The 24,655-nt window shown below is 41.5% G+C and overlaps 1 protein-coding gene across 4 annotated transcripts in view; it reads right to left on the minus strand.

The window, feature by feature from the left end:
- Window positions 1–24,655, minus strand: part of FBXW7 (F-box and WD repeat domain containing 7) — a 182,702-nt gene that overhangs the window by 15,185 nt on the left and 142,862 nt on the right. For 3 of the 4 annotated variants that reach the window (XM_074589655.1, XM_074589656.1, XM_074589658.1), the window contains 4 exons: window positions 15,959–16,041; window positions 12,849–12,990; window positions 5,236–5,370; window positions 850–973 (listed from right to left, as the gene is read on the minus strand). In XM_074589655.1, coding sequence (XP_074445756.1) covers window positions 850–973; window positions 5,236–5,370; window positions 12,849–12,990; window positions 15,959–16,041 — 484 coding nt within the window. Of the gene's footprint in view, window positions 1–849; window positions 974–5,235; window positions 5,371–12,848; window positions 12,991–15,958; window positions 16,042–18,473; window positions 18,738–24,655 lie in introns of those variants that run through there. The other variant, XM_074589657.1, reaches the window with a different exon arrangement.

Below are 24,655 nucleotides of genomic sequence, written 5' to 3' on the forward strand. Positions count from 1 at the left end.
AAGAGGCTACCACTGCAAAATAAAACTAATTAATTTAGGTGCCTTTACAAATAGCCAGCTACACTCACATTGCCAGGTTTTGCACCAACCTCTCACAAGTTCTTGTCTCCATACTCCGAGGCAGCCTGGACAGGGCCCTGTGTTTGCCCGTGTCCAAGACTGGTACTGCTCTGAGATGACATGCGTGTGCTCTGCTCCCCAGACTAGACTCCTTGTTCATACAATTCTCCTTAAAAATAAAAGCTTACATTCTTCATGTGCTCCAATATGCAGCTACTTTCCTGAGAGCCTTTTTTTGCCCATTCATATTACTGCTGAAGCACTGTATCTTCTCGATTTGGCACGAGCTGGCAACACCCACGTGGCTTACGGATTGTGTGTCCCTCTCTAAGCAATCAAGTTAGCACCTTCTTCCCAACCATGTGCCATTTCTCTATTAATTTTACTACAAATGATGTGAAATTGCAGCATCCCTTCTACCCGGCCACTGAAACAGTTTTTCCTCCATGTTATTTACAAACTGCAAGACTATACTCCTATCATTTTTACATCTCAGCTTTTATTTGCCTAGGTTAAAAAGCAAAAATAATTGTATTTTTAAAACATACACCCAGTATACTTTATAAATAGGATGTTCAAACTTAACTGGAGTTTCATTACTCCATGAATTGTTCCTGCTTCCTACTTTCAACAGAGATACATACCACGTAGCCCAGAGCATCACCAGCAGTAAATTGAAAGTCACACGCATTGCCTTCATAAAACTTTAAGCTTATTATGTAAATGAACTGCGCTTTTTTACAACAGCAACACTTTGACCATTACATCCATCCCTTTGCTCAGCCTTACCCTCCTCTTTGCATTTCTCTCTCCAGAGAAGATTATCTTCAGCCAAAATTCTCCAGTAACGACACGTCTGGGCTGCCTGCAGAAGGTCCCTGGGTTCCAGGAATGACAGCACATACAGTGCCAGCTGCAAAAAGGAAAAAGAAAGTATATTTTCTGCGTTGCTTTTGAAAGGAAAAGTGAAGTAACTCCACGTATTATCACACATCAGGGGCTGAAATATAGAAAATTGAAGCAATAAATTATTAAACAATCTCAGACTTAACAGAGCTACAGTTTATTCCAGTGGGCACATGAAAGTATAACAATCGTCTTAAGTAACTAAATCCATACAGATCCCATCAGAAATGATTCTTGTATTTGCAAAAGAGTAGATGTCAGCTGAATTCGCTATTATTTTTTTAAAATGTAATCCACATTACTTTGAACCATTAACAGAATTATTACTAAAATAATTATGACTATGTTATTTTAGCTAACAAGTATACCAAAAGTTATTTTGAGAGTTTAACTAGAAAATACAACACTCATCGTGTGAGCAAATAGCAAAGCATGTTGCGATGAATAAACTCACTCAGTAAACCTGAATCCAGAGAAAGTAAATGCTACCTGCGCTTGACTTCAAAAGGTCCCTGCAGCTGTAGGAAACACAGCAGACCTAGAGCTCGTTTTCTGATTCGAATGCAAACACGCTCCAAAGTGGTGTTACAGGCAGTTTTACGGCCTGGGATGCAGAAGGATTGAAATACGTAACTTCGATACTGTACAGAGTGCGCTACCAAACACATACTGGAAATATCAATGAGCACCAGCAGATAAACAGAAGATGAACTTTTGCATGTGACAAAATTAAAGGTTCTTGGGAGAATTCAGACCTCAGTTGGCTGAGCTAAGGCATATAATGACCATGATAAAACCCCCCCAAATCTCCACAAATATTTTCAGATGTGTTGAAGTCTTAACCAGGGACAGAGGCATCTAAAGCACAATGCAAAATACAGGGACAGCTATCCTTAAGGGTATGAGAACCAAATACAGTTCTTCTACTTGACAGCAACAAGGCATATCCCCAGTCATGGAAAATAGAAGTGTAAGCGGCAGGAAAGTCCCTTTCATGGCTAAAAACTCTGCAGAAAGAACGATACTGATCAAAAGTGATGCAGGGACCTACTCACATGCTGAAACAGCGAGGTCTTTGTCAGTAACTAATAGGATGCAAAAGTTGTCAGGGAAATCAGATCATCCACTTTTACTTCTGCTTGACGGATTTTTTTGTGTTTAGGATTTTTTATTTAATTTTTAGCTGGAGTTATGATGTATATAAATAGAGTCTGCCCTTCAAAGCAGCACAGACTGAAATTCAGTAAGGAAGTCATAACCATAGGCTATTGACCTCAGCAGATTTTTGACCTTATTATGTGAGAAACGTTTACTTTCAGTAATCTACACCAGCCAGTGACTGAGCACGAAATAAAAATTCTGTACACCAGAACTGTTTGCATTTTGACTGCACACACACCTTGTTTGCAAGTCATCACCTGCAGCTCACGTTGAGCACGTAGGACTCCACGTTTGAGGGACCCATGTCTTAAATTATGCATTAGATCCCGTACGCACCCCAGGCCATAAAGCTGAGGAATCTTCCTTCTGTCCCTACTCAGGGAGTCAGCATTTAGGATCTGGTGTTACGACTCTCTACTGCAAGAGCAACAACTGTACCCGTCCTTTTAGACTTTCTGTCTTAATTCCTGGCATGTAAAATTATTTAAGAAGTGCTACTCCCTAACACACATCAGATGGTCCTGCATGCAGCAAGACTCAAACATGAAAGAGATCCTTTCCATTTTTGCTGATGTTCCTTAACTGACAGCAGAGTTTGTTTAAATATCACTTGTCCTATCTATACAGATACGGACGCTTGCTAAGATGGTGTTAATTAAAACCTGCGAGCCAACTGATTCTAAAACAGGTTACATATGGGTGACATTTATTTTAGACTATATTTATCTAAATAGTCATCAAGGGTCAACACAGCCCACAGTTGACTTTAAGATTAGCAGCGCATAAAAGATGACGTCCCTTTGTCTCAGCTCATGGATCTAGTTATAAGAGAACTTCAGGTAGCAAAAATCTGACCTTTGACTCAACTGTGACTACTCTCTGCTGTAGTGTTAATAATACCCAATAAAAAGAAGTCTCTAGCCTTTTTTTCCTTCACACACACCCCCCCACACCACCAACAAAATTTCTTTCGCTGACTTCAGCAAATCTCTTGGCTTCTAGACCTGTTTTTTCACAAAGAAGTAATTTCAGTAATTATTTCTAAAGTCTCAGCAAGAAATCAGGAGTGTTCATTTCAGATTAATTGTTTGACTGCATGTTTCCTCAGGAGGAAAGCAAACATTTTCTTGGTTATTCAGCTATTAAGTTACTGTCTTTGCAGCGCTAAGAATGTTTTTGAAGAAAGGCCCTCCTGTCCAAATCATCTTCTTGTTCTGGTTAGGTAACAATATCCCTACATTGTATCCAACAGCACCGGAGATAACTACAGATGTTAATGTGGAGCGACAACTTGGGGGAGCGTGTGTTCACAGGTGCTGGCTTTGGTGGGAAAGCCTGTTTACAGAATTACTGACCCTAAAAACTTACTCTTGCCCCCACAGCTCAGTTCATCACCCCGAATTGCAGCCAGCGTAGCTGGGGACGGCATCACTTAGGAGATCTGGGTGAAGAATGGTCTTCAAAAAGGAGAAGAGATGATGGAGTTAGCTCGATGGGTTCATTTGTTTAACTCGGCTAATTTTGGTGACAGTGACTAGGGGTTAGGAAGCACTAAAATTATTGAAGCCAGCTTCACTGGTGAAGCCAGCCTTTCGTGAAGCTAAACGCTTGACAATATTCTCGTTTCAAGAGGCAAGAACAAACACTGAAAAGAAATTAAACAAATTAAACATAAGTAGCTTACAACGGAGTCAAGAAACATAAATATGAAAGAAATTTTTACAGCTAAATAGTGTATCTTTTCTGTGAAGAAATTGCTAAAATTGAAATAATAACATGATCATTAGTTACAGCATAACTAAATCACTGGTTGTACTTGAACTAGTTTTGCCACTAAATCATGCAAGACAACTAAGCTGCGTTACTGTTGTCAATTCTGTATTAAATTCCCAGATTTAACAGATGCAGAAGTGCCAAAGTATCTTCTGTCTTCTCAAAACATAAAGCCTTGCTCCGCCTCTGAATTGCTTTGGGCAGCTTCTCTAGAAACACGGCAACCGCGTGAAAGTCCTGCTAAACTCTTCTCCTCCCCCAGCGCCCTTCCCACCAATGAAGGTGGCTGCCACAGGAAGTGCTTCTGTAAATACTAATCCCATGTCACGTGTACTAAGTTAATATTCGTTGCATAAATTGCTTCCAACCCTTACAAATGCTAACCAGCAAGGGAAGGCTGTGGTATTTCCTGACTTGTAAAGATATCACAACATATAAAAGAAAAGAAGGGTCTTGTACACCTAAGTATTCAAAAACAGGATATACACCACAAAAACTGTCAAGAAGCAGCCATACAGAACAGTCTTCAGGTGATAAAATCATGTTAAGCACAGTAACCAAACACTAGCACTAGAATATCTTTTAAGAACTTGTTTTGTAATGTGTTAGGAACTGAAGACTTAGAAAGACTTCAGACCTCATGAAAATTTTCACATGGAAAACCCAACATGCGGTACATCCGGCAAAAGACAAGCGAATTCCTCCTCTCTCCAAATAACAAAACAATTTCCAATTCCCTAAAAATCAATCAAGGTCAGAAGTACCACTTCTAAATGACCTAAAAAACATTCATTTAATAATTGTACCAAACTGGGTTTATAATCTTTCCCATCCACCCTCACGTTCTAGTTGTGAGGACGTGAAGAGTTACTCCTCTGTGGACAGCACTGAGTTACGCATGCTGCAAAGCACAGACGCCGAAATCAAAATCTTAGTTTCTCTTTAACCTGATACAACATGATCTGACTTGCAGTAAAGGATTTGCTGTAAGATCTCTGCTTGATTAGGGTTTGGCTTAATCCTTAGCGAGAAGTGCTTTTATGGGTTTACTTTTGGGTTTTTTTGGTAGAGATTTTAGGACTCTGTTTAAAATAAATTCAAATATAATATTCTCAAAAACTCCCCCACTTAAAGCATTACACAATAATGCTTGTACTTACAGACTAACGTGCAGAAAGGTCCTGCATCCAGAAGAAATTTTTGTGTGTGTGCGCTCTAACAGAATTAGTTCTCAAAAAATCAGCCCAATTAAGACACAGAGATGTTTTATATGGAAGTTTTTAAAAGGTGGCAGCTGATACACTGCAGAGTCCAGTATTAACCTATATTTCTCACCTCTTTTGGGAGCAAGGAAATGAAGTCTCTTTGAAACTGGGGCTCTATCACTTGCATCATATGTTTTACTTGTGTTGGTTCACAACTATCAATCAGTTCATCTAAGGCAAGTAATTTCTCTGGTCCACTCCAGCTCTGCAAGAAAAAAAAAAAAAAGAAAGAACCAGTAAGCTTAGTTTAATGTACTGGTTTGGTTTATATTTATAAGCACCATTGCTTTGCCAAAAAGGCACGTTAAGTTTCCTCGTCGACCTATATACAAGCATATAAATAGCATATAAAAAGCCAACAAGATAAATGCTCATGTTAATTGCACAAAAACGAGAAGTTAATCAACACAAAATATTGAAAATTGCTACATTGATTCATAAACTAAGAAAGGATTTGTTATACACACACAGATTAGCAATTAAATAGATAATAATATTTAATAATAATAATTAAATTAATTAAGCTTCTTTTGAAGTTGATGAAGTCTACACACATATTACTGACAATGAAGGGGTTGCGACAGAAGGCGCTCCCTCTCCGTCTTTCTCCATTGTGCATTCAAGCGAGATGGTAACTTTTAACCTTTACGTTTCATCCGGCAGACCAAAAACTTTAAATGAAATGAGAGGAAAGAAAGCTCCCTGCCTGCTTATTACTACGGTATGTCCCTAAGTGACAATGCTGTAATTTCAGGATCCTGGCTATAAACCAATGTATATTTTGTAAGTATCAATTTGCACATGAATAAACAGGGAATTTTGATTGGTAATTTTCTTACTTCACATTTTTACTAACAGGCACCATAAAATTTGAAGATTTTAATAAGGCACTCATCTGAGAGCACAGCAGATTAGCAGCATCATTTGTAGAGAAAAATTAATAACTGAATGTACCCCACATCTAAAGAACACGTCTTAAACTCATCTGTGCTCATCAAAGAGTTTTCATTTGTTACGTGAAAACAATTTAAAGAAAAAAATAATTTCTACAGGAAAAAAACAATAGCCACCGCTAACTGATTGAGCAACAGAATTAGAGCATGAATAAAGCCTTAGAGAGGAGAGAAAATGAGACATCACTGTTTTTGAGAGCAGATTCACATTCATATTCTTGAATGTCTTCTAGAGTGACATTTTACAAGTAAATTAGCACATACAAATGATAGCACAGTTATGGTAAGAGGCTAACCGAAATATAAAAAAAAAAGGCAAGATACCTTACAATTAAGATTTCTGTATTAATCTGCCACGTAACTCAGAACCTTTATTATTCATGATCTAAATTTCTGTGCTCTGGTTTTGATTCTGAAAATTGACTGTGGTCTCTGCAATACTCTGATGTTTGTATATTGTGAAGTTTCTGCAGAACAATGAGGCAAGTGAAGGAGAAGCTGCAATTTTTGAAAGTGAACGCAAAGCAGATAAATACCCTGCTTTACTCGATGTAGAAAGATCATCGTGTTGCATCATTACTCCCCAATTAAAATGTCAAACTACTTAGAATGTCAAGAAAAGTATCGTTTAGCCACACGATGACCCACCTGACTTTCAGTGCAGTGAAAGCAGCCCCAAGCTGCCTTAATGAAGGAGTGAACACCTGCCAGGACAGTTGTGAGACAGCAGCGGTGTCCAGCACCTCCTTCACCCTGGTTACATGCTCTTGCTCTACAGCAGACATGTGGCGGACACTGGACAGCCTACCCCAACAGAGCAGGGGAAGGGGAGGGAAGTTCCTGAGCCTGAGCCTCTCCACATGCTGTTGGCAATTGGTAAAATCATAGAATCACAGAATGGTTTGGGTTGGAAGCGACCTTAAAGATCATCCAGTTCCAACCCCCCTGCCATGGGCAGGGACACCTCCCGCTAGACCAGGCTGCTCAAAGCCCCATCCAGCCTGGCCTGGAACACTTCCAGGGATGGGGCATCCACAGCTTCTCTGGGCATGGTCTAAGCTGGCAAGAAAACATTACCCATCCATGTGCCTGTATGTGGATTGTCACCACATGAGATGAGAGTTTCTGTGTCTCATATCCAACACCTCAGAATACTGAAAAAAACCAAGAATGTCTCAGCATAAATTGCAGCAGCGCTGTTATAAACAACTTTTATTCTAAATTTCTTTCAATAGAAACATTTGCATCGCAGAGCAGTTCTCCACAAATCATGGACTGAAGAACTGTTTATCTCACCAACTTTCCAACTGCTGTTTGTTTCATTAACCCAGAGCTTAGCTGCTGTTAGGTACAAACATTTGCAATCTTTAATCTCCCGTCAGCCATGTTTGAATTTAGGAGAATTTAAAACAGGGAATACCTGTGCTACTTCCTTATAATACACATTTCCAAGGTCAGTCTACCCTTAATTTATAAGCAGCTACATTTATTAAACTAGAACAATTCGACCTGAAAAGCACTGGGTTTTGCTGTGGCAAACATTGCTAGCGGTTACGAATGTGTTATTGATCAATAATTTCACTGTACACTATCTTAATCTATAATTCTCTTACACTTAAGACATTTCTGTTTTTAAAATATAGTAGAGATCTGAACAGAAAAGGGAAAAGACTCAAGGATGGGAAAGATGCTAATGAATAAAAGCAGCACCCTCTTTCATCTGTCCATACATCGTTAGGGGATGGCTATGGGCAGCTTCCTAAGGCTCTTTTTAAGTGATGAGCTGCTACAAAATGTTTTCTCTGGGACATTGTCCCCTTAGTCTTTCACTTAAGCAAACAAACCTCCAGCTACAGTCGGTAAGGGGTCTCTGAGGGAAGTGTCTGGCATGGAAAACTGGGATGAAGCCTTGCCAGATGAATACAACTGTTTGCGTTAACGGAGGCAAAACTAGTGAATTACTGTTTCTGGGCCCCATAGCTCGATCCGTTTGCAAAAAACTTCCTTGTAGCACATTGAGCGGAAAGGGGATGAAACAAGTTTGTGGCTTTGATGAGAAACAAGAGTGAACAAATGTCGCAGAAGAGAAAAAAGAAGTAAATATACAAACAGTTTGCAAAGTTTCGAGCACAGATGACCAGAGACTTCTGAGACACGTGGTGCAGTGTCCAGACACCTTGGATTTCTACCAAGTGACTCCCTTTCAAATTAAAGATCCTTGTGAAGAATATACTTTATTCTTTAAAATGCATTTCGTTAATTGGTTTTCCTTGTCTTCAAACCTTAAGTTAAATTTTAATGTAAAATTAAAATAAAGCTTTTATTATGGGCAGGGGTTTCCCTAGAAAAGGTAACTCCAGGATTCATTCAGATACCCCCCTGGAAAGTCAGCAGGGACTGCCGATACTGCTCTTTCAATGATTTGAGATACCTAAACAAACATTCCCCCTTTTCCCTCTCATTTCCCCAAGGAAGCGTGGATTTGTCAGCCAAGGCCTTTTGGCTGGCTCACTCCATTCCCTCATTCAATAATGCAGTTGCTGTGACCGTGGCACTACCTACCTGAAAACTATCCCTTCGTTTTCCCCTTTGCTATTATGCTTAAATGCCTTTCTTTTCCTTTTCAGGCATGCAAAACAGCTTTATAATCAATATCAACAACAGCTTTGCTGCTTCTACAACATCCACCTTATCCCTCCTGTCTGACCTGACACCTACCTTTTTACCATCTTCTGTTTCTGGACCCTCTGCTCTCCCATGATCTAGGCTTTTCCATCGCACAGCTCTCATCTGCTACCTCCAATTTGTACAACTACAGTTTGTAGAATTAGATCCTTTTTCTATTACAGGTGCATTTAGCACACCTATTTTAACGGGTTTAATGCCAGGGTGCTGTGCTCCGTTACTGAGTTCTGTTAAAGAAGGTCTGTCATTACAGAGACCTGCAGAAAAAGACTCTTCTGGATCCTGCTTCTGTCTGACTCTTGGATGAGTTATTGAGATCCCTGCCATCCTCCACCTCAAAGGCATCCTGGTCTGGATAAAAATAGCACATAAGCAAAAATTCACTGAAAGAAACACTGTCACCATCAGGAGGGGTTCAGGAGCAGCTGGTGCTGAAGACCCCACATTAAACCATCTCTAAGACCTAGTCTGGTCCCCTGGGCTGAACATCTGCACCACACATGACGTGAACCTGTCTGGAAGAGCAGCAACTGGTTCAGATCCTTATGTCCACACCATGGGTTGGACAACAGCTTCATGTAGAGCTTCTTTGAAAGAAGTCTAGTTTGTATCTATCAAAACAGCCCTGAGACCCAAAGCAAAAGGAAACAGGCAGGGATGGTCAGGAGATCCGCTTTAAGTCTGCACAATTCCTCTGAAACTAATCCATAATGGTGATGTAGCCAAAAGGGGTATGGAGTTGTAGTGTGGGTCTTCCCCATTCTCTGTGTAGGGATTGTACAGAACCAGCAAAGCCCTGACCTAGTCCCACAAGATACGGAGCAGCAAATGCTGCAAAGCTGGTTATGATACAATCATTCCCGCCTGCTTCACTTCACGGAAGAGGTGGACTACTCCAGCACGCATTTATGCGTTCATGAGTGTCTTCAGAAGAAATGGAGAATGAATTAAGGTGGCTTAGCCAACTATTTATGTAAAAGCAAGGAACAGTACAACCAGAAATGGCAAAAGCATTTTGGACGTTATCTAAACTCCTGAGAAAAAAAAATGCTTCCAATTTTCGGTAAAATAATAGCACTCACTAGTTACTCAAAGCGATTGCCTATACTGTGTATGGAACAACTTTACAACATCAATATTCCAAGAAAATGCAAATTTTTTATCTCATTACTTAAATAAAACCCAACACTTAAGTACGTTAAGTAGGAAGAACAAAGAGAGAACTTAATACTTTTTAAAGCTCTACCATCTCTGACTGAACTTAGCGTGCAGCTGATTTTTTTTTGCCCTGTGGCAAGCAATTTGGTGACTTAAACAATACATCCTGGTTCGAATAAAATAAAGTTTCTTGTAAAGAAAAAATCTTGTGGAGATACACTTGGGCACTGAGTTTTAAAACTCTTCTAGTGGATATCAAAAAAGACCTGAAGCCAAGAGCCACTGCAAAACAGAAAAAATAAATAGGCCTTTAAGAAATTAAATGGTTTGAACCTATCAAAATGCTTTTCTATTTTTCTTTCCAGGCTAACATTTCAATGAAATCAATACACATCTTCATTTTTAAAGGGAAAGTGCAATGACCCTTCCAACTGTTTCTCCTTTCTGCATTAGTTTTTTTGTCACTTTCAAAATGAAAGGCTTAGATCAACTACAGAACATAACAGCAGCAGTAACATATACAAAATAAATTCAAAAAAACCCCACAAGCTTAAAGGCCACCTTAAGTTTTCTTAATATTTGAAGAGTGGTCTTGCTTTTTAATTTGAAAAGATAATATAGGAGAATGACTGAAGGCCCATGTACAGGTGAGAGACTTCAAAAAAAGTGAGCATCACTTGTTCCTGCCAGCTTCTCTGCCAAAGGACAGTGCTACCTTGAAACAGTTCATATAACCAGCTCGTGTGCTCCTGGAATTTCATACAGAACAAAACAGTGCTATTAAGCAGTCTCAGCAAGTATACAGTACATAAGGGAAGGCCCTCCCATTTCTGTTTCTGCACAGGAAAAACTTTGTATTGCAAGAGGGATGCTACACGTGCCGGTTAATTCTGCCTTTTGGACAGAGCCAGCTCCTCTTGCTTTAAGAATGTGCTCTTATCATCTGACTGTCTAAGACTTGTCCCTTTCATTAAATTCACATGGAAAATAAGCACGCAGAAAATGAGGCAGCTTGGCACTAGCCAAGGAGATGTAACACTGAGATGCAGCTACGTGACTGTGAAAGCTTTTGGTTCGAAAATAGGGGACTCCCTTTTGTGAAAACAATAAAAACCACCAGTGACAGAAGTGATCAGTACGTGCTACTCGATGATCTCCAGTCAGGAGAGTGAGGCCTCTCTCTCTCTCTCAAGAGTATGTATCAGCATTTAGGAATTTAGTAGTGCAACTAAGTATCTTGGAAAGTTTAAAGTATTTAATTATATATTTATTAAAGCATGGTTTCTACATTACTAACCCCAAATTTTGGAACCCTAAAATAATAACAACCTAACTATAGGCAAAATTTCCAGGGGCTTACAGACTTCTTTTCCTTATCCTGACCAAACAACTGAGAACATTGCTTTTACTGCCAAGCATGTTTGCACCGCGCTCTCAAATATTTCAGCCTTTCATCATCTTTTTTTAAAAAAATATGTAACTATTGATAACTAGCAATCTGATGTGAGAAAATACACACTGTGCATTGTAGATGACAAAACAGCTTTTGTTAGTACAAAGCCTTTAATGTTACAAAATGTTAAAATACAATGTAGTATTACATTATCATATATACAAAGTACCATTCAAATATGATTCTTAGGAGTTAAAAAGACGTAATTCTATGAACAGTCTCAAAAAAGATACACCATAATAATTAAATGTGAATATTTTTAAGAAACTGAATTATGTGTACAAGAATATTTTAATTACAAACTTCCACTGTTTTAAGCAGATTATAAATGTGTAAAAATAAAAGAGGGAAGGAGTTCTACATTATTATTTTAATGTTCAGAACTGACAGTGATTGAGATCAATGGTATTATGTGGCAGCATGAATCAAGCCAAAAGCACGCTTCTGCCTGCAAAATTGTATGCTCGCTACTCTGTCTACAATATTGCTCTTCTATCTATGCCTGTTAAGAGTAATTGTAACAATGCCTGTATTAGTTACTGACTCCTTTTGAAAATATTTTTAGAAGTACCGGTTTATTAATCAAGATACGAAGACATAACATTTCCGTGTTTCAAATCAATGACTAGGACTCATCCCCGCTTCTTAAAAATACAGAGCGAAACTGTAGAGAGATGTCCACGGTGTGGGATATGGAACAGGAGCAGAGGCCTGCCCCAAACTCTGTCCTGACCTACACAAAATCGACTTAGGTGCCACCAGATTGCTGGCCATGCAGATTTCAGTTCTGACCTGTGCAAGTGGTGCATACCACGGTCCTTCACACCTTTTCTTGCGACAGATAAAGTTTTAAGCATTGCTGAAGGCTGTTGGAAAGATACAGAAAACCTCTTTCCCCGCTCGGTTCAATCACGTATGCAGCTACTGGCTGACATTGTGTTCGGTATACCAACATCGCTAAAAATACACATTGAGTTTCCTTTTAATCTATTTTTGCTAAACTTTTCTTTCTATTCTTAGAAGACAGCATACTTATGACAAATCTAGTGCTATACCTGCACTAGAAGCAAACCATGCACTAACGCTTCCTAGTCTCTCAGGGAAAATGTCTCAAGTTAGCTCAAGGCCATGGAGGCAGATGTTACATGCTGGACACTTTGCAGAAAACATGAAAGCATCAAACAGGAAGGGTTATTTTATTAAGAAACCAGAGAAAGCAGTTATTTTTTGTGAATCTCTCTCTACAGTAACTGGTTGAAACAGGGAACAACAGCTCCTTAAAGTTGATGCCCATTTGTTTTTGCAACAGCACACAAAATCAACGACAGAGACACTCTGGGATGTATGAGGAGGACTGCCTTCACTGAAGCAGCCTTTTACCTAACTGAGGGAGGTAAGCTGCTTCGGGTGTTTATTTCTCTAAGCACTGCTTACCTGAAACATCTTCAGCCATTCCTGAAGGCCCGTCGGTGGCTGCACAGATGTAATGCGGCGCCGTTGCTGTCCCTGGCCATTGGCTGCCCTCAGGTCCCCAAAAGTAGTAGGTGTGGCAGAGCATGGCACCAGCCCCGTAGTACTAGGATACAAATAAGTGACAGTCACATGTAAAGCATTAAGGAAAATTTAGAAGTCTGTTGCAGAAAAAGAAATCTAGTACGGAAGTTGCAACTGTTACCAAAACTCTCAAACTTCATGCAAAAGCACTAAGGTGAAACTGTCCTGCTGGTCACCGAAGGGGTGGCTCCCCTCACTTCCCTAAATCTGCCTGTTTTGACAGCTGCGGAACTGATCCTCCAGCTTGGGGGAAAACAGGGATCGCCTTTCAAGGCTGAAAAACTACCACTTTGTTAATTGGCCAGCAGGTTGTCTATAATATGCAGGTTTATATATTCCTTTCCTTGCCAGAGTATTCCCTTTCCTTCTGGGCACGTGGGAAGGCCCAGCTCAGAGTCTCACCTGGATGTGAAATGTGCTAGTGCTGCTTCATCGCCAAACAGAAATAAAACATATCTATTTTTAGCTCTTAATATATTTTGTTGACAAAGAGCTAGTAATAACAAGCACTTCTAGTGGCTTAGTGGTTTGCAACTGCGCTTTGAAATACTCTATACAGTATTTAAAAGTTTGCGTGTTGATGGAGTGACACAGGAATTAAAGGGGGGGGGTTGAGGTGAAGAGGGAAAAGGAGCCAAAGGTGCTCCCTGAATTACAGTTTGATTTTTTCACTCTGACGTGTTAAAAACCAGCTCATTCATATGGGATGGAGCTTTTAAAAGAGCTGGGATTAAGCTGCTATTGTAGGAGTCTAAAGAAATACAGCTGACTGGGTTTTCCTTTTTTTTTTCCCCCCCCTCCTTTTTTTTTTCCCCCATAATGTAAAGTACTTCGTTCACAGAATATCAAAGTTGTATTCCCTAGCAGGAAATCTGGAACTCCAGTAGTGTTTGCACAAGCATGAAAATTTTAAATACAGTGTGGGACTCCAAAAACCGCTTTGCTTTTGTGTATGGTAAATCCAGCTTTTTAGTAACGAGCTTCAGGGTTTTACTGAGTTTTCAATGGCTACAGGAATAGCTTCGAATGATGTAAGGCAAGTTCCTTTTCATATCTATCTCATCAAAATCTACAAATATTTCACTCTAATCTTCCTTGTTCTGAAGGACAATCATAGCATGTCCTAACATTTACCCAAACTGGTAAAGAAAAGATTGGTTTGAAGAGGCTTATTTTTAACTGTTAATTTTACTGAGAAGTAACAGAAACAGAAACTGACATAAAAAAACCTGTTTCACAGATGTAGGCTCCTCTTAATGACATTTGTTTACTGGTTTTACCTGTTACATGCAAAAAAAGTTCATCAGGCCTGTCAATTTTAAAAAGTGTTTGATCCTAGGGAAAATGGAAACAAGAAGGCAGAAGAACTGCATCATTTGCTTAAATATTATTAAATAAAATATAATCAAGCAGTTTAAAAGAGAGAGGACTGGAGGTTATTTAAGGATTCTCTCACACCAATAATGACTCAAAATCCAAGCAATGGCAATTGAAAGTATTTTTACAATAAAATCTAGTTTTACAGCTTACTCATTCTCATAACCTGTACAGAGATCCAGCAGAAGGCCTGTCATTAAAGGTCCAAAATAAGGCTCTTAAAATTGGCTTATATTGGATCAGAGCAAGACGTAGCCTTGAGCTTGCCCCAGTAGGACAGTTATACTTTAATTTCTTCTGCTGTAAACTGGTTCTCAGTCAAAAACAGTTATTCAAAACAGGATCTAAAAGCCTCTTTCCTTTGACCTGAGATTAAACCACAAGATTTTCTTTCGTGCTTTATTCTTCCAGTATGTTTTCATTCCCCTGAAACAGCCAGTCGGGTTTCTGTGGAAGCTGGACAAGTCCAGCAGTTCCCCTGAATCTGACAGATACGCTCCACAAAAAGCAAGCTTTCTTTGTTGCTGAACTGTTTACTCTTACGGGAGTGCAGAGAGCAGTGTGTCACATGGAGAACTGGTGGCCAACAAGAGTGTTCTTCCATTAGACTGATTTAGAAACCTGGAGAGGGATGTGGAAGCTGCAACACGTGCTTCTCAGCAACAAGACATCACCTCTGTTTTCTCTACTGCAGAGAAAAGCAACCCAAGTCCAAAATGCAACCCTGGAGCCTGTTTCCCCGCACTATCCTAACTTTTCACTCATCACCTTATAAACCTCTTAAAGGAAGAGAAATAAAATACTAATCACTTTCAAAAGATCCATCAGTGACCGAACTCTACTACAGCGTGTTCAAAAGCACTAACATCCCCAGACAGTTTTGGGAGGCAAGCGTGATGCCCGTGGGAGGGCTGATGCTTATTAGAGGGAAAAAACGTAAAATGGTGTAAATTCAAACAGGCTGGGAAGCAGCGTGATATCCAAGCACAATTGTTATGGCAACTATACAGTAAGAAATGCCGTTTTAAGGCATGCATCCTACTCTACCTCTGCTGCTCACGTTTGGGAGCACATCTGAGGGGAACAGCAGCAGTTACTTGTGCGATCTGGTACCGTTTAGGAGTAGTAAGGAAGCAGACTAGAACCCGTAATAATTTCATATTGTGGATAACAAGTACGTGCGTGTTCCTGTTAAGATCAGATGGTCTGCTCTGCCTACATAAATTTCCATTCCTGTTACCATAGCAAAGTGATACATTTGATCACAGTTTGTAATAGTCTTAGGGTTTATCATTATGTCCCTTTTTAAAAACCTGATTGACTTTATTCCCAGGAATGCTTCAGGCCTCAAAAACATCTCTAAGTAAATGGGCTATATTTAGAATGAAACACAAACCTCAACCAAAGAACTGCAAGCCTGGCTACTTCATGAAAACTCATTTTCAGTTCAGGTAATTTAAATTAACTAAGCAATATACAAATATTGATACCACCCCTTCTTTGCTTTACAGTGCTTTAACATTAAGAGGAGCCATGAATCAAGCTTAGCAATTGGAAAGACGGGATATATGTACGAGTCTGGATCCAGTGATGTGTTAACTGCATTTAATTACCTTGTGTATTCTGAGACTTTGCAGGGCTTCTTTCCCAGAGAGAAAGAACGGACCTCGGAGCCATGGTCCAACTTCCTCTTCATCTGCAAGGTGAGGAAAAAGAGTAACAACATGGATTTAGTTACATGACCAGCCTTACTTGCACATAATTCTGTAAAATTAATCCATTTTTACCTTTTACTTTAATATCAAATTTCAACAAAGTTGACACAAAATGATTTAAAGCAACATTGTAGTTTCTAGCTTCAACAATATTTGATACACGTTTTATGTGGTGCATGTATATATTACTGCTGTTCTGGGGTCCAAAACTTATTGGAATTACATTCTTTAAGTTCCAAATTTCAAATGCTAAAAAGGTGCAGAATTCGTGTGTTGGATTATTTACTGAACTGCTCACTCTCTATTCTCCTGGGAGGGAAGGCGAAGAACTAAATCAAACCCCTTCATTCTTTGTGTTCAGGTTCATTGCTAAGAGTCTCCTGGAAATGGTTAAATTTTAGGTAGCCTGCCTGCATTATAAGCCATTTTCATTTTAGGGCCTAAAAAAAATATAATTCAAATATATTTTTTCTTTTGTTTACCGTTTTATTTTAAAGTTTTACATTGAAAACATTTATAAAACAGCAGCGAAACTGACTGACGGATTAACTGTCGTTTTTACGAGAAGGGTAAGGATGAAAAACACTAAACCTCAGTCTTGAATGTCACCCGCAATTAGATATGATCAAAACCAAATAATGAGCAGGGCAGCTGCTAAAAGGGGAAGCCAGTCTGCAAAAATTACCAAAGAGATGGAAACCAGTGAAAGCCATATTTATCCAGTCAGACAACTGAAGATGACTTTCTACATATTTGGGTAATCTTTAACCACAGGCTTTTGGACTCAATGAGACAGATGTATGCCAAATGCAATTTCTGAGTTTTTTGCTGGTCTTCTAAGATGTGATACACCAAAACACTTCAGCCAGCAGAAGGATGCTTACTGCTGTTTACAACCGTGAGCTGCAAAATGCATAAACTACCTGTGTGACAATTCAGACTTTAGTTTGACCGTTTGCTCCCCCTTCTTCAAAATTTCATATTTAAGACACGGTTTAAAAGTTGGCATTTTTCTTACCATCAGATTTGACCTTTTTTAATGTTGTGTTATAACATGGTTATTTAACCATTTACTGTATCAGTCTACCTGCCTAAAAACAAACCACCAAAAATCCAAACAGGATTCTCTACAGCTTATGGCCTGTATACTTTCATTGGTTTTATCTTTTAAGGTATCTTTATGGCTTTCTGTAAAAACAGTCACTGAAGTTCTTGTGTTTGCTTCATTAGTGATTGCAAAGGAAAGCTAACTAAGGTTAACTAGTCTCATTTTTACAGTAACAGCTACAAGGCAACCAAAAGAGCTTGCCTCGTAGCCGCGTTTTCTCGCCCGTGCCTCACATGGGACACTCCATGGCATTTCCCCAGACAAGCGTTCGTCCAGAACCGCCCTGAGCGCTGCCGAACCACCACCCTCATCCTCGCCGCTTCCCCACGCCCCAGGAAGAGCAGCCCCCCACGCTTCCCCCAAGAACACCAGTTGTAAGCATCGCTGAAAAATAATGGATACCATCTTTTATCGCTGTGCTAGACGAGAGAGCCACCAAAATTACTGGAAGCATAAGTAAGATGTTTGAGCATGAATTTCAGTATTTAATGATAGACTTTTCAGAAAGGATTTTTCCTGTTCAAGGAAAATTTTTATTTCCAGCTTGCCTTTCTGAGAGGTTATCAGCAACAGCGTGTTCCTCTTCTGCTTCTCAGAAGAGGGGGATGCAGTTTTCCAAAAGCACACCTTAAAAATAACAAGTGTGAAGCCTGCAGTAGAACAGGCAGCTCTAGTGATTTACTCTTTTGCATTAGCAAAGAAAACAATCTGCAGTTCTCTATACCGTTGCCTAATAATGATTTCACTCATTTCTTTTGGTCGGGTTTGGTTTTTTTTTTCCCAGGTATTTTAGGGAACTTTCTCATGGGGTCCACCACACAGACGGACTTTCATCATCTCAGAAGGTGTTAAGTAAATACACGGTTAAAAATGTCATTTACCACCCGAAGAAGATAAAACTTTCTCTACGGCAGAGAGGTCTAGTGACAAGATTTAGACATCACTAAGGTATCTGTGTAACCGAAAAACAGCAACCGCCGAGCAAACATCCCCGTAAATATTTAATCTGTCGCTAAGAAAACATAACTCCTTCAGACAACGTTTATTTATCCTAATAATTGAGATTGCGGTATATTAAAAAAAAAAAAAAGAAGAGAGAAAGGGCAGCACACTATTCCGCATCCCCCCCCGCCGCCCAGCGCTGGCAGCTCTCCCCGGCAGCAGACTGCAGCTACAGCCGCCCGGCAGCCCCGCCGCCGACACCGCCACCTTCCCGCCCGCGGACCGGCAGCGCGGAAGACGCGCGGCCCCCCATTCCTCCCCCCTTCCTTCCGCGGGGGCGCAGCGGGGGCGGCGGCCACTCACTTTGTAGAAGATCATCTTGAGGGTGCCGTAGAAGCCCATGGTGTCGGCGCGCTTCCCCTTGCGCGGCTGCGGCGCCCCGCGGCCCCGCCGGCCGGGCAGGCGCTGGCAGTACAGCCCCTTCTCCGGCAGGTAGGTCACCGCCTCCCGCGCCGACATGCTCGGGCACGGCGGGCGGCGGCGGAGCGGAGCGGAGCGGAGCGGCTCGCCTCGGCCCGGCTCGCCTCGGCCCTGCCCTGCCCTGCCTGCGCCGAGCCCGGCTCTCCCCCCCCCACCCCCCCCGCCCGCCCGCTCCCGCCCCCCGCGCCCGCCCCGTCCCTCCCTCCCCGCCCGCCTCCGCAGCGGCGGCGCGGCACTGCGGGCTGCACGGCCGGGAGGGAGCCCGCCGGCGGGAAACCGCCCCGCCCCGCCCCGGGGAAAGAGGCGGGGGGCGGGAGAAAACCCCAACCCACGCAGCGCTGGGTTATCCCCCCCACGCCCCTCCTTTTTCTTCCCCCGAAGCGGCTGGGAGGCCGGGGGCCTGCTCCCCTCTCCCGCCCCCAGCCCTCGCTCTGTTCCCCCAGTGCCACCGGCTTCACGGTTTTCCAAGCGGGAGCAAAACAAGCTCATTTCCACTAATTATAATTATACCGTCGCCCTCGGCCAGCCTGGCTGGACGCGTACGTGATTGCATTGCGTGGACGGGCGCAAATTAGTCCTTCAAAAGTGCAGTTAATTTTAGAATAATTTGAAATACACGGGGGGAAAAAAGACGCGGAAATACCCTCTATTGGCTAAACAATAGAATAAACGGGGTTCGAGGCTTTAGGAGTTGAAAGACCCGAACCCAGCAATTATGTAACAGACGTTAAAACGCCCACTCCCAGCGCAGCGTCGGCGGCGCCGGTCCCGGGTCTCCCCCGCCGCGGGCAGCGGCCCCGCGCCCGGCACCCGCCGGGAAAAGGCAGCCCTCAGGCGACACCAAGCCATCTTAGCTCGGTCTTCAAATACAAATCCTACGGAGGATTCTCACCTACGTTTCAGTGGGAGCGTAAGGAAAGCCCTAGGTTAGTTATTTGTGAGAGAACATTCCTGGTTTGTTGGTTTGGTTTGGTTTTTTTTTCGGTCCTACTCTGTGCCCATCAACAAATCTGTTCAATTCACCCTTACAGTTTGATTCAAGGGCACCGAAGTTCCTGACATATGGTTGAGCTCTCAGACAGATACCTGCAACCAGCACAGCAGCAAGGCAGCTTTCCCCCCCCCCCCCTCAGTTTCTATACAGACAACTCAAAGAGACTCCGGCTTCTGCAATTTTTCCTCGCCTTTTTTTTTTTTTTTTTTTTTTTTCCCTCCCACAAAGTTTTCTGCCCAAGTGCAGAGCAGAGCAGAGCAGAGCATACCCAGAACATGACTTAAAGCTGCAACGTTCCCCTATAATTTTCCCCAGGTGCAGTGGGAACTGCAGACAGTCAGCAGCCCTCCAGACCGATGCACTCAAACAGAAGCAAACATGTAGCCAGCTCCTGTTGACCTGAGGGGAAACCATCTTTTTATCACCCAAATCAGTACCAAAAAAAAAAAAAAGCAGAAAAAAGAGCACACATCTAAAGGAGTGGAATTACTTTCTGGAAAACGCGTCAGCTTCTTCATTAGTACTTAAAAAAAAATAAATGTATGTTTTCTTTCTCATATGTATTATTTCTTTATAATAGCTAAGCGTGCCAGGTGTTAGCACACTCAGACAAGGCAAAATCTCTCCCCCTGTAGCACACAAGATCCTGCCTCAATACAGTTTTACATCTCCCATCCAACGCTCAGTCCTCACAGTCTTTTTCGTCTCCCGGTGAAAATGGTTCTGCCCATCAAATCTTGGCATTTATGCCATTATCCATTAAATTGCAGTGCTGTATATTTTATGAGAACAAAATGGTCTTGAGTTGACTTCATACCTCAGATATGAACAGAGCGGTACACATCCCGGGAGACTATTACTGTCTTCCTTTGCTAGCACATCACATGCAAAGGGGAAGGAAAAAAAACACATAGGCTGCATATACACATTAAATAATCACAGGAAGCAAATTAACACCCAAATCATCAGAGTAAGAAAGAACGGGAACATTATTGCTGTGGGGATTTACACGTACTTTATATACATGCATATGCATAATGCCCTGCAATGTTCCCAGCTCTCTCTGCCCCTTCTCCAGTCTGTGAGCGCCCTCGATGCAGAGGGGGGACGACAGCTACTCTTCCTCCAGCCTCGCAGAGGGCACCCACAGGAAGTCCCCAGGGATCAGCCTCTCCCCCGGCCCAAAGGCAAGTGTAACCCCACAGCGTCACTAGATTTATCTTTTGAACAAAATGTGCCTCGGAGTGAGCAGTCAAGGAGTTGAATAACAATTAGAAATTACTATTTCCCTCTCTTTCAGAGTACTACTATTGCCAATTCCTGCTCTTTTGATAACGATTGGCAGATACTCCCTCGTGGGTAAAAACCCAGCGACTTAACTGCTAGTCTCTTTGCCTTAGGCAGGACCCATGCAGTAACCACAACAACCATTTGCTAGTGGTAGAAAACTTGGTATACAAGGTATTTATTCTGCACAAAAGGTCTGGGGTTTTTCCTAATTTTAGATACAGATACCACAGACAGATTCTATCATTTGACCATCTTTCATCTAGCAGTCTGCCCTTCTCAGAGCAAGAGACAAAAATTGCATATGGACGTGGCTCTGGCTCTCACTTCTTTAGTATTTTTCTCTATAGTGGTACCACTTTCAATTCTCTGCAAATGAAGAATCATCCTCTCTACCTCGAATTAAGTTTGATAGTCTCTGGGTAGTTGAAACACTACTCTAGTTGGCTGTCTGCTCTTCCCCAAAATGCCTAACCACACCCTGGGCTCTCTCTAGTCAATGGAGAGGGACGCGCTCCACCAGAGGCTGAGGGCACCTACTGTTAGGCTCCCGCTCCAAATTGCTGTCTAGAGAGGGCTTTCTCTCCCTTAACTTTGAGAACTCCCCTGTCCTCGATAAACTTTAGTGTCATGAACACATCACACTCTCAATCGTAAGAAATTACTTAACGCTTTGCAAAAGCAGCGGGGAACTGCCCAACCTGAGAAGACTGAGACCCAGGAAGACACAGCTTCACCCTGCACCTTCCTGGAAAACACAAGGGTGGAGGAGTAAGACCCCAACCCCCGAGATGCTTTCGAGAGCCCAACAGCAAGCAACAGAGACGATGCGCGAAGTTTCCATCTCTACTGACATTTGCAATAATATTTAGTGCAGTAACTTAATATGCTCTAAGAATACTTACTTAATGGTATAAAGTAAATGCTCATCACAAATTAAGGTACACTGAGGAAGACTACAGTTTATAGAGCAACATTAAGAGGAAAATCAAAAGTTGCCCTGTTTCTTCCCGTTTGATACATCTTCACCTTCAAAGGTTGGTTTTATTTTGCTTAAGCTGAAGATAATTTTTAAAGTTTTTAAAACCACAAACAGCATACAATTCATGACATTTAGAAAAATGTCTACACCAAAATTACATAGTTTCCAGTGGACACAAGTCCAATCTTATTTCCCGTCAATACTGCCAGCTCTTAATTAATAAAAATTCACACCATCCAATTCTTTTCCTGTTGGCAACATTTCTAGCACCTTTACCAGTTTGTCATGTGGCATACTGTAATTAAGACCGTCTATTACTTCTAATGAAAGACTAGAATGAATTACAGAAATCACCCACAGAGCTATATAATCCCCAGAAGAACGGAGATTACAGTGCAACAGACCAAAGAAACAACATTTTTGTTTTTTTGGTTGGAGAAACTTTTTTGAGTGGAGAGACCACAGGATGGTCTGGCCGGGGTAACGGCCAGTCAGCATTTTAGAAGCACGTTGGTGCTTAGACTATGGAATGCAAAACCCGTCATTGGCATTTCACATACACATATGTGTGTTAGGAGCATACTGTGTGCAGGAGGAACTGTGGAGCAATATGGTTTGGTATCTCCATTAATATTGGTAAATGCATCGTTCAAGACGGTGCCAGAAGGGATTCTGTGTACTCTGCACATTTAGCAGACGTTTAGCAGACTGACTCCTTTAGAAACATTTCAGAGAGATTTTTGTGTGTTGTCTAATAGGATTGCGTTTTTTTTCCACCCAGGAAACCAAACGCCCTAATCAAACGGGGCCAAATCCTTAGCTGCGCGAGATTCACCCTGGAGACGGCAAAGACAACCCGCGAAGGAGAGTCACGCTTAGTTATTTTTCCCCTTTCTCAAATTTGGACCCACTTAGGTTTTAAACACTTCCCTTCTGCTTGGTAATCTAGTTAGGGCAGCTGCAGCAGCCAGCGCTTTGTCTTCTATATTCGACCTCTTCATCCGACCACATACTTCATTTAATTTGCCAAATGCTCCCATTCAGGCAAGAATCCGGCCCCACAGAGAGGTACTTCTGCCATCTGCTTTAGACATTTAAGTACAGCTTCGCTTAGCACACCTACATTTAAAAGCCTAAGTTCCCCATTCAACGAGAAAGGCAGACGCAAGAGTCCAACTTGTATAAAGTCTTAGAAGAGGAGAAAAAAATCCCATACGATAGCAAGTGTTAAGCATGTTTCAAACTAATTCAGGGCAGGCCTTTCCTCTACAAAAAGGTACCACTATTATTGTCAGATCTTTTTCTTTTTGAACATACGATGAAATGAAACGAGTGGCCCACTGGGATCTTGGAAATCCCATGTTCTCGTGGCTTCTCCTGGTTCAGCTTGGGCCAGGCAATGACCTTAAGGCTGTCGCCAGTTTAAGATTTATTAGCGTGCATCCCAGGTGCTGTGCTGGAGCGATTTTATGGGTAAGTTCCATACCTGTGGGCAGCGCGAGACAAAGTTTTAGGACAGTGACCAGTTAAGGAAAAGTGATATTTGGATAACAGGTAAAGTTCAAGGGCACAGTGTATGATGCCCCTTATCACACAGGTGTAACCGTGTGTTTGTGTAGAGTATACAATTAGTATTGATGCAACAGAACAGACTTGAAGAAATGAATTTAAATATACCAGTTTGTGACCAACAGCTGCTATGCTCCGAGTATGAAGGAAGAACAAGTGCAACTTGGCTCCCTGAAAGCAGTTTAGATGGAGGAATTTCTACTTGACTTATAATGCCTGCAGCAGGCTCGGAGAGGCCCACTCCAGCATGTTTGCCTCAACAGAGTTACAGAAATAAATGTAAGCTTATGATCTTGTGTAGTACAAGTGGAACACAATCCTGCACGCTGCAGTGCGCACCGATCTGCAGCTCACCCATCAATGACACGTTTTTGCAGCATTGATGAACTTAAGGTTTGGGATGAAGTAGGGAAGGCAACAGGAACTCTACCATGGAGGAAGGACCCAAAGAAGCACTACAGTAAATTGCACAAAGTCTTCTAAAGCTCCCTTAAACGGAGTGGAGAGCACACATTACCAAATATGATAGGTACTAGTGCACTGTTTTACTAATTGTATAACGTTTCTTGGCAAAGCATTTTGAAGGCTGCTTTCAAACTGAAATTTCCCACACATTGTTATTCTTTGTTCCCATGCAAAGTAAGGTACTGTAGTTAAACAAAATTGTAAACAGCCTGTAAGTTTTGTTTCTGCAGGGAAAGAAAAAGGCATAGATAGCAACTAAAAAATCAGAATAGTATGAACTTTGATTATAAATACCGGTTTTAAAGGTGTATGTCTGCAGCAGAGATTTCCTGTAAACCACTTCCTTTAACATTTGCCTTTAAAAAAAAATAATTAAGTTTTAAATAAATTGTTATAGGATTCAAAAGGCGTGCTAGTTAATGGCCACAAAAATAGCTTTGAGAAGGATTTATGCAGAAAGTGTATGTAACAGACTTCAGCGTTGGTTATTTAGAATAAACTTCAAATTATGTTTTAAGAGCAGGGAGATTGCAAAGACAGGCTTAATGTAATATGGCATCACGGTGTCTCGAGCGGAGCAGAACTCCCTGCTGAAGGTCATACTTCCGTGTCCTCTTTGTTGGTTGCCTGTAGTTGGGCACAGAACTCGCAACATATGCTTCGATGCTTAGTTATTTTAAAGGAGTACAGCCAAGGCTGTCATACACCCATGTGCTCTTTCTTGGTGGCAACACCAGCTGAAAGATGTCCCTGTCTCACCTGCTCATT

The sequence above is a fragment of the Larus michahellis genome, chromosome 5, assembly GCF_964199755.1.
Source record: "Larus michahellis chromosome 5, bLarMic1.1, whole genome shotgun sequence".
Classification (NCBI taxonomy): domain Eukaryota; kingdom Metazoa; phylum Chordata; class Aves; order Charadriiformes; family Laridae; genus Larus; species Larus michahellis.